At 47.5% G+C, this 10248-nt stretch overlaps 1 protein-coding gene across 1 annotated transcript in view; it reads right to left on the bottom strand.

Annotated features, from left to right (window-relative positions):
- Positions 1-4280: 4280 nt before the first annotated feature.
- LOC106817899 (UPF0553 protein C9orf64-like) overlaps positions 4281-10248 on the bottom strand; it is an 8739-nt gene continuing 2771 nt past the window's right edge. Inside the window, 6 exon segments of the mRNA XM_014822610.1 lie at positions 4281-4448; positions 4683-4755; positions 5025-5105; positions 5393-5507; positions 5976-6104; positions 6643-6760. Coding sequence (XP_014678096.1) covers positions 4281-4448; positions 4683-4755; positions 5025-5105; positions 5393-5507; positions 5976-6104; positions 6643-6760 — 684 coding nt within the window.

Here is a 10248-nt window from a genome sequence, read left to right as displayed (position 1 = left end):
CGAACAGGTATGAACGAGGTACGAACAGGTATGAACGAGGTACGAACAGAGTGCGTGTGCGCATGCGCGCCATCGCGTAAATAACGAACGTCGAACTAAGTAAGGTTCGAAATAATCTCAAAATGCAGCGCGACTCGCGCGCCTCCTGCTGCTTCGGCCGCGGCGACCACAGGTGCGGGTGGGATACGGCGCTTCACCTTGACCCACGATCATGACGCTCATTGACCTGTGACGTCATCAGTGGACACAATCCAGTTGGGTCAGTTCCGTAAATTCTGTAAAAAAGCGCGGAATTCGCGACGCGAAATACTCGCGATTCGAATGTCTGGCCATCGGCCATCGGTCAAGCGAGCGATGCTTGACCCGTGCTCACCTCCACGCAAAGAGGCGTGACGGTCCAGAGCGCGACCGTGGCGACACCTACGCACACCGAGCGAGTTTCTCTCCGAGTTCCGTCGCGACTTCCCATCTATATCGGACACGTGGCGACCCCTATCCTCGCTCACGATAGAGGCGCCCTCTTGTGGCGACCTCTGGCAGCCGACTCCGACATCAATCCTCGCGGGACGAGTAACTACCGAGTTTTTCTTACACGTTCAAAAAAGCAGCCGACTCTTTCAGAAAAACTCCACGACGACGACGATGACGACGACGGCGACGATGACGATGACGACAACGATGACGATGACGACGGCGACGACGATGGTCTCTGGCGACCGTGCGAGACCTAGCGGGGCCCCCTGGCGGCGGACGCCCGCGCCTCGCTTCACAGCGAGTGAGAGTTCGCCGAGTCACTCTCGCGACTTCGCGTCCGTATCGGGAAGTGAACGACGGCTACCGGCAGCGGCGCGTCGTCGGCGCCGACGCCCGCACGTCGGCACAGCGTCGACGGCAGCCGACGCAGCGCCTTGCGAAAGTTGGCGCCCGCGAGGCTGCACAGAAAGAAGTTGATGGAGAAGTTGGTGTAGTAGACGAGCTGAGCGTACTGCTGAGCGACCTCCAGCCGCTCAGTGGGCACGAACCCTGGATCTAGCAGGTGCACGACGAACACGTGCAGGCGGACGGCGTGGCTCGGCAGGTTCAGGGTAATGAAGACCGTCGAGACGAACGAAGAGCAGCATCTTCGTGATGCGGATCTGGTTGCGCGAGCGCAGCGCGTCGCGGTAACTGGTCGGCAGCGCGCCGTTCCGCAACGTCGCCCCGCCGCCCTGCAGGAGGCGCTGCTGCTGCTGCTGCTGCTGCGACGCGCATGCGCCGGAGTGGAAGCTCGCGCACGTGCGCGTCGCCAGCAACGTGTTGGTAGAGATTGCTCCGTTCGTTGGGAAGCCGCGCGCGACGACGTAGCGGGAGGTCGCCAGCGTCCGCGGACATCGCTGAGCGACGCTTGTAGAAGGCGACGACCTTCCGAGCGATCGTCACGTTCATCGTGACAATGACGATGAAGGGAATGATGAGAGTTGTCACCGTGTCAACGTTATTCAGCCCCTGTCACGCCGGCAGGTAGCGCTCGTACAGCAGACACTGAGGCGGGTAGCCTCCGTCGGCGTCGCCATCAACGTCCACGATGCCAGCGACGACGAACGCGTAGCTGTAGACGACGAGGGCCGTGGCGACGAGGCCCGCTATCGTCATGTTGGCGCGTCGGGCCGTGCACATCGTCGGCCGGTGCAGCGGGTAGCAGACGGCGATGAAGCGCTCGACGGTGAAGGCGACGACGAACCAGACGGACAGGAAGCTGCAGACGAGCGTGCAGTAGACGACGAACTTGCAGCCGCCGTCGCGGTTGTACCAGCCGACGTCGAGGCTGTTCAGCCAGACGACGAACAGTCCGAGCAGGAACCCGCTGTCGGCCGTCGCCAGAGCCGCTAGGTAGTACGAGGACGACACCTGGCGGAGCTTCGACGTCGAGAAGACGAGCACGGATGCGGCGTTGCCTTAGCAACCCGACGAATATGAGCAGCGGCACGTAGAACTGCGTGATGGTTAGCAGCACGTAGCGCCCCCATGTGAGCGCGTCGTCGTCAGCGGCGGCGGCAGCGGCGGTCGTCACCGACGCGTTGATTGCCGTCGGCGTTGCCGTGGCAACCGCACACAGCATGACCGTCCCGTTACAATGAAGCATGGCCGGTCGGTGATGGGTCAGTGATGGGTCAGGGATGGGTCAGTGATGGGTCAGGGATGGGTCAGTGATGGGTCAGGGATACGCACGCACGCACACAATATTGCGAGAGAGAGAGAGAGATACACACACACAGACATACAGAGTGAGAGAGAGAGACAGAGACAGAGAGAGAGAGAGAGAGAGAGAGAGAGAGAGAGAGAGAGAGAGAGAGAGAGAGAGAGAGAGAGAGAGAGAGGGGGTGAGAGTCACGGAGAGGGAGGAGGGAGAGGGTCAGCGGGAAGGCGAGAGAAGTAACTATATTAGAAGGAATATGTGCCTGTGTGTGTGCCGTTTGCGCCGTACGTGCGTTTGTCTGCGCGTGTGTGCTGCGCATGCGTGTGCACATCTCCGTCTGCATTAATTCTTCCCTCCCTCCGCCCCTCTCTCCTTTCTCTCCTCTTTCCTTCCTCCTTCTGTCTAACTCCCTTCCCCGCAGTATTTCCCTCCCCCTATCGCGGATAGTATCGCCCACGGCATCAGTTGCGCTGTGAAAAGTTAGCCAGGCAAATGGCCGGTTTTCAGCCTCAACTTTTTCACTCCCCCAAAGCACAAAATATGATTATACGGCTATAATACGCGTTTTTACAGTCACACAAACACACATACACACGCACGACCGGGCGCGCACACGCGGGTATGGTTGCACGCACGCGTGCGCGTGTATTATAAGCGTAAATTCACATTTTGTGCTTCGCGGGGTGAAAAAGTTTTGGCTGAAATACGGCCATTTACCTGAAAAAGTTTTTCCATGCTTGACTGGTCGTGGGCGATACTATCCGCGAGAGGGAGTAAGGAATAAGTGATTACTTTTATTCACTGTTAATGTTACTGCCTGACACAGCAGTTGAAAGGTCAGCATAAAGAACCGGCAATTGTTTATTATTATTATTATTATTATTATTAAATCTTTTTTGCACGTAATTCAACTACAAATACATGTACTGAAGACAGTGTTTGTCACGGAGAAAAAATCTAATGAATGCAATAGTGTTGAGCAGTTAAAATAATAACATTTCTGAGTGATACAGTACATTGTGTGATACATGGTTTTGACTGATACATGTTACATCAAAGTTTTACATATTGTTACACGACTGTGACATGAATCTGCGTGAATGACAACATGAAACGACTATTGTGTACGTCGGTAATCGGCGAGCTATAGCGGCTGTTTAATCTGCTGTCGGCACTCGTGTAAAACAACTATTTTTACTTTATATATGACTCTCAGGTATATATGATGACTCTAAAAAGCTAAAACTACTTGTCACATATTGTCCTTGAAAAAATAATTCACTTTTGTGGGAATCATGTGTTAGGTTTGTTGCTAGTTGTGCCGTATCTGAGTTGATCTTCCTGTGTGTATCTATTAGCAGTACATTCCACGTTCCAACACAGCTTTCTGCGTATTTATTAGAATGCTGTTGATGCACGTATCGTTGGATTTTGAAGAGGAAGAGGACAGCTAACACGTGGAACAGCTAGGGACCACTATACGTTATAGTCTTTCACTTGTAGTTTTCAGGTGCGAGGGCAGAGCCAATGCAACAACAGAATTCGTATTCCTTACTCTGCTGTTCTAGAGCGCCTTTTCTTGTATATATATATATATAATATGTAACCGCTTCCCGATACGTAACCATGGCAACGAGCATGTACACGAGCTGTGTGTGTATGTACAGTGTAGACATCCTATGTACGCAGAATACAAAAATGCCAAATAAATGCTTCTGCCTTATTTACCATTACTAACGGTTATTTATTTTGCATTGTTTTACAATCACATTCGTCATGCCTGCACCAGGTCAACATAAGTAATGTTTAAAAACACATCTATTGAGGCGATATCGTCACACGGTGTTACCTTCGATAGGTAGACAACAAATTCTTACTAATAAGATACATATTTATCGATATCACAGCAGCTTTGCATGAAGATAATCGTAATTAGAATGGTTTTAATAATCACAGCTAGTTGATTGTTCGTTAGGTAACACTGTCCAGTGTTCCCTCCCCAACCTTCCGGTTAGGGATAGGGTAGTCCGTGCACTCGGGAATTCTAGGAACATTCCCCGTGGTTCTAGCAGGTTGTTCACGATAGATCATCGCTCACCGAGTCTCAGTAGTAAATGCATCTGATGTGATGAAAGGGAAGCTGTATGCTGCTGTCTTCAGCCGTCTTGGTTTTGATCAGATCCCAGAGGTATAGGTTGACCATCACGACGTTCACGTGCACTCTGGCAGCGCCCTCTGTCTGCAGGAGGGTGCACAGTTTTGCGAGGGCCAACTAAGCGAGAAGATATGGTCACGTTAGAAGTTTTACGCGTGAAATCAGAGAGAAATTCACAGTTTCACGACACAGCTGGTCACTCAATCCTGATCCGCTCGTCTTTCGAAAACGAATGAACTTTCGGTCACCATCAACTAAATCAATAAAAATTACATTTTCCACCAGAAGGCTTAGTGACTAGATGATAACTTGACAGATTGCAGGAATGTTTCGCGACAGATATTCGCGTACCTCCACCGCCGAGATGCTAGCGCCCCTGATCTCGACCTCCTTCCTATCACCACTCTGGAACAAATTAAGTGACCTGGAAAATATACAACATCACAATTTAACTGATTACGTCAACCTGCATCCAGATGATGTATTATTCAATAATCGTACGATAATTCTGCATTATGTATGCAGATGTGACGCAGTCTAGCTTTACATTCAGCAATCTTGGCTAATCTTTAAGAGCATGTGAAGGTTCGGTCGTTGAAGCATTGTCGGTTCACGCCAACCTCTGATATTAATTTGCAAGGTTAACTTATGCTGCCCTTGATCACACATAAGAACATTGAATTCATTGAAAACATTTCTGCATCTTTTAGCAGCAGATCCAGGAGTATCTGCGAATACTCCAGAACGTCGAAGTGAACCAGCGCCTGCGGTATTCTACTAATAACAAACGAGCATCCGTATTAGCGATTAATTAATTACAGATGAAACCCAGGTAGGAAATGTTCCAACATCAATGGATCCATCTCACAAATTCTGATCACTCCGATATACAGCAACTTAAAGGATAGGGGCTATATAATATGTTATAGGGCCTATATAATATAGGGCTTATATAATAATAGGACCTATATATTATAGGACTTATATAATTATAGGATCTATATAATATGTTAGGCCCTGTAATTGGGTTTTAGTTGCCCTGTCTGTAAGGTAACATGAACCTGTAATCGGCAAACATGGTGAGGGTGTCTATGTCGTGGAATTCGCCGTGACCTTTGCCCTCACAACACGCCCAGATGTCTGCTACCAGGATCTAAGCTCGCTTCCATAGTGCCACTCAAAAAATAATGGAACAATGATAGTACAATTATGGAACAACGACGGAACAATGATGGAACAATAATCGTACAATGATAGAAAAGTGGGAGAACACTGATGGAACAATGATAGAACAATTATATCACTGACGAACCATTATCTACTGTTGCACGTTTTACACGGAGGTATACAATGTAAATTCGGAAATATCCTTGGGCATTGACGGGGCCAGACATGCAGGAATTAGTCCGAAACCGTCGACGATATCAATGATAGATTCAACAAAGAAACTCTATCATCACCATTCTCATACACGGCTAGTTTGAGTCACACACGCCTTTGTTCAAGATGTGTAAATATGTCACCAGTGTGTAAACATTTCATGGACAGCTCACTGCTGCACAACGCGGCACGCTACCCTAATAGATGACACTGTCGTTGCATACTCAATGCGACCACTAGATGGTGATGCCGCTCGTGCACTACCTCTGCGTCCCACGTACGTGGTTTCGTCCCTGTATGACGGGAAGTTGTCCAAGATCAGGCGGAGCAGGCGGGATGCACTCTTGTTGCTACGCTCGACGCACGTCAGGTCAGGAAGGAGCCGGAGAATTTCTACCAGCGAAACAATCAACGACGAAATAAGTACGACGACAACGACGCTGGCATGCGAATGCTATCGCGATATTTGCTGTCACATCTGAGAGTTGGAATGTTATCTTGCACGCTATTCCAATGGTCAGTTTTTTCTGTACTGCCTGATATTCCGCCTGTTTTTCTGCATTATTCCCTCACATTTCCCACTATTGCTTTATATTCCTTGCTTCTCTTCCATATTCTCCTACATAGCCACTGTATTCACTGCTGTATCCATGTAAAACTGAATGTTTTCACATTTCCATTATATCACAGCAGCTTTGCATGAAGATAATCGTAATTAGAATGGTTTTAATAATCACAGCTAGTTGATTGTTCGTTAGGTAACACTGTCCAGTGTTTCCTACCCAACCTTCCGGTTAGGGATAGGGTCGTCCGTGCACTCGGGGGTTCTAGGAACATTCCCCGTGGTTCTAGCAGGTTGTTCACGATAGATCGCTCACTGAGTCTCAGTAGTAAATGCATCTGATGTGATGGAAGGGAAGCTGGGAGCTGCCTTCAGCTGTCTTGGTTTTGATCAGATCCCAGAGGTAGAGGTTGACAATCACGACGTTTACGTGCACTCTGGCAGCGCCCTCTGTCTGCAGGAGGGTGCACAGTTTTGCGAGGGCCAACTAAGCGAGAAGATATCGTCACGTTAGAAGTTTTACGAGTGAAATCAGAGAGAAATTAGAGAGAAGGCTTAGTGACTATAGATGATAACTTGACAGATTGCAGGAATGTTTCGCGACAGATATTCGTGTACCTCCACTGCCGAGATGCTAGCACCCCTGATCTCGACTTCTTTGAAGGTTCGATCGTTGAAGCATTGTCGGTTCACGCCAACCTCTGATATTAATTTACAAGGTTAACGTCTGCTGCCCTTGATCACACATAAGAACATTGAATTCATTGAAAACATTCAAAACATTTCTGCACCTTTTAGCAGCAGATCCAGGAGTATCTGCGAAGTAAACCAGCGCCTGCGGTATTCTACAAATAACAAACGAGCATCCGTATTAGCGATTAATTAATTACAGATGAACCCCAGGTAGGAAATGTTCCAACATCAATGGATCCATCTCACATATTCTGATCACTCCGATATACAGGAACTTAAAATATAGGGGCTATATAATATGTTATATAGGGCCTATATACTATAGGGCTTATATAATTATAGGATCTATATAATATGTTAGGCCCTGTAATTGGGTTTTAGTTGCCCTGCCTGTAAGGTAACATGAACCTGTAATTGGCAAACATGGTGAGGGTGTCTATGTCGTGGAATTCGCCGTGACCTTTGCCCTCACAACACGCCCAGATTTGTGTGTGTGTGTGTGTGTGTGTGTGTGTGTGTGTGTGTGTGTGTGTGTGTGTGTGTGCGCGCGCGTGTGTGTGTGTGGGTGCGCGTGTGTATAACCCTAGCAAGTGTTCTAACCCTAGCAAGACCGTTTCTTGGAGCTATAACACGTCGTAAAGCTCGAGGTGGATTTGTAAGAGTAATACACTCGTAACACATGACGATGTGGAGCACACGAGGGCCCCTTGGAGCTAGTAATAGTAGTAGCACATATATAAGTGCATATAAGCGTACATCATTTCATGTTTATATAGCTTCCTATTTCATAAGTGAAGTCTACTGATGGAATATTATCATAGAAATCTAAGCTGGGATAACCCCTCGTCATTTTAAATAAGTTATAAATATATAATTTTGGCAAAATATTCTTCTTCTTGGGAGATATTGCGCATGCGCGAGCACCGTTTCAGACGTGCAGTACGGCCTAAATAAAAGTACGTAATATAGCTTGCTGCGGGAGAGAGGGGTGGGAGACCAAGGGAAGGTGGCAGGGAAGACAGCCGAGGGGCGGTGGAAGAAGAAGGAGGCTGAGCGTGCGACAAGGGAGGCAAGGCGAAGGGCGGGCGGGGATGAAGTAGTAGTTTTGCACCCTACTGGCTAGGGCACTCTCCTAATTATAAGCACAGGTCTACTGATAAGAATTTATTACAGAAGCCTATGCTGAGATACCCCCTTACCATATTAAATGCATTTGCAGCACGAAATATAACTCCTCCAGTGAGATATTGCGCATGCGCCCAAACAGTAACGTAGCCAGATTATGTACTGCCTGGTATATGCAGCCGGGACCTTACATGCAAAGTCTGCTTCCTATTTCATAAGTGAAGTCTACTGATGGAATATTATCATGGAAATCTATGCTGGGATAACCCCTCTTCATTTTAAATTCATAATTTTGGCAAAATATTCTTCTTCTTATGAGATATTGCGCATGTGCGAGCACCGTTTCAGACGTGCAGTATGGCCTAAATCAAAGTACGTAATATAGCTTGCTGCGGGAGAGAGGGGTGGGAGACTGAGGGAAGGTGGCAGTGAAGACAGCCGAGGTGCGGTGGACGAAGGAGGAGGCTGAGCGTGCGACAAGGGAGACAAGGGGAAGGGAGGGCGGGTATGAAGTAATAGTTTTGCACCCTACTGGCTAGGGCGCTCTCCTAATTATAAGCACAGGTCTACTGATAAGAATTTATTACAGAAGCCTATGCGGAGATACCCCCTTACCATATTAAACGCATTTGCAGCACAAAATATAACTCCTCCGGTGAAATATTGCGCATGCGCCCGTAATTTCGTACTGGGCCACCGTAAAAGAATATTCCTTGTTGAATATTGACAGCTAACTCTTTCCATAATAACATACATGTACATTAATTTTACGATCGAATACGTGCATGCCTGGACGATGCTGCCACCACGCGGCGGACGCCGGCATTACTATCGATTACTTGACTGGACGATCCGGCCACGATGTCCCAATGAAGTATTATTGCTTCTCATCGCAATTAATTCTATATGATCTACATACGATTAATCACGCCTGGATCGTAATTTTATATAATTAGTAAATTATATCTATATTTTCTCCTTTCTTGCGTTCTATCTCTCCTTTTTGCGCGCGCCCTCTCTCTCTCCTTTCTTGCGCGCTCTCTCTCTCTCTCTCTCTCCTTTCTCGCGCGCTCTCTCTCTCCTTTCCTGCGCGTGCTCTCTCTCTCTCCTTTCCTGCGCACACTCTCTCTCCTTTCCTGCGCGTGCTCTATCTCTCTCTCTCTCTCCTTTCTCGAACGCTCTCTCTCCTTTCTCGTGCGTGCTCTCTCTCTCTCCTTTCTCGAAGCAATCAAAACGAAGGTTACAATTGGAAAAATATGAATTTATTAGAAAAACGGAATTTTGATAACTTTGAACAAATTTGTCAGCAAAAACAGATAAATCCAAATGGCAATATTCTTGATAATGACAAATCCTATGGTGCCAGCTAGGCCCAAAATACTGATTAATTCTTTCAGAGGAATGCCTATTCGGCCTTTCTGACTCCTACGCTGAACTTTTTTGATATCCATGTAGGATAACAGTATGGCATCATGTTTCACCTTATCAGTTGTCGAATACAGGAGATTAACAGGGGCGGATGCAGGATTTTGTTTAGGAGGGGAGGTGCAGGTGGGAAAGGGCACTTTGAGATTTTGTTAGGGGCAACTGAAGCGGCGGCTGCGCCGCCGCTTCGTGCGCGAGGACCGCAGGTGCGAAGGAAGCGGTGGGGGGTCGGGGGGGCCTCCCCCAGAAATTTGTTAAAAATCAGACTCCTTTTTATGCATTTTAAGAGCATATGAGGCGAACTTTTTGTACTTCAAGTCTTGTCATAGCAATGAAACAGACAATTCCAGTACAAGGCAAAATCCACAAAGCCACAAAAACCATCAACTTGCTTGAAATTAACTGCCATCAGAGCGACAAAATACTAGTACCCGGTGAAATCAAACTGCGATATGCATTGAACACACTTTTATTACAAAAGAAAATTGAAATCATTACATGTATTAATTTATATGCTTTCCGTTTCATACATTTACTATATAAAACTTGAACTTCAACTTGAATTTCAATGACTGATATATTATATTACTTAAGACATACTCAGTATTACTCTTGCCACAGGGGCGTGTACAGGATTTGTACCAGGAAGGGGTCCAACCGTAACCCAAACTTGGGAGCACGCGAAGGGGGTCTGGGGGGCCCTCCCCCAGAAAAAGTTTGAAATTACACCCC

Source organism: Priapulus caudatus, unplaced genomic scaffold, assembly GCF_000485595.1.
Source record: "Priapulus caudatus unplaced genomic scaffold, Priapulus_caudatus-5.0.1 Scaffold1917, whole genome shotgun sequence".
Taxonomy (NCBI): domain Eukaryota; kingdom Metazoa; phylum Priapulida; class Priapulimorpha; order Priapulimorphida; family Priapulidae; genus Priapulus; species Priapulus caudatus.
The sequence above is the reverse complement of the archived record's forward strand: the minus strand, read 5'-3'. Positions and strand labels throughout refer to the sequence as shown.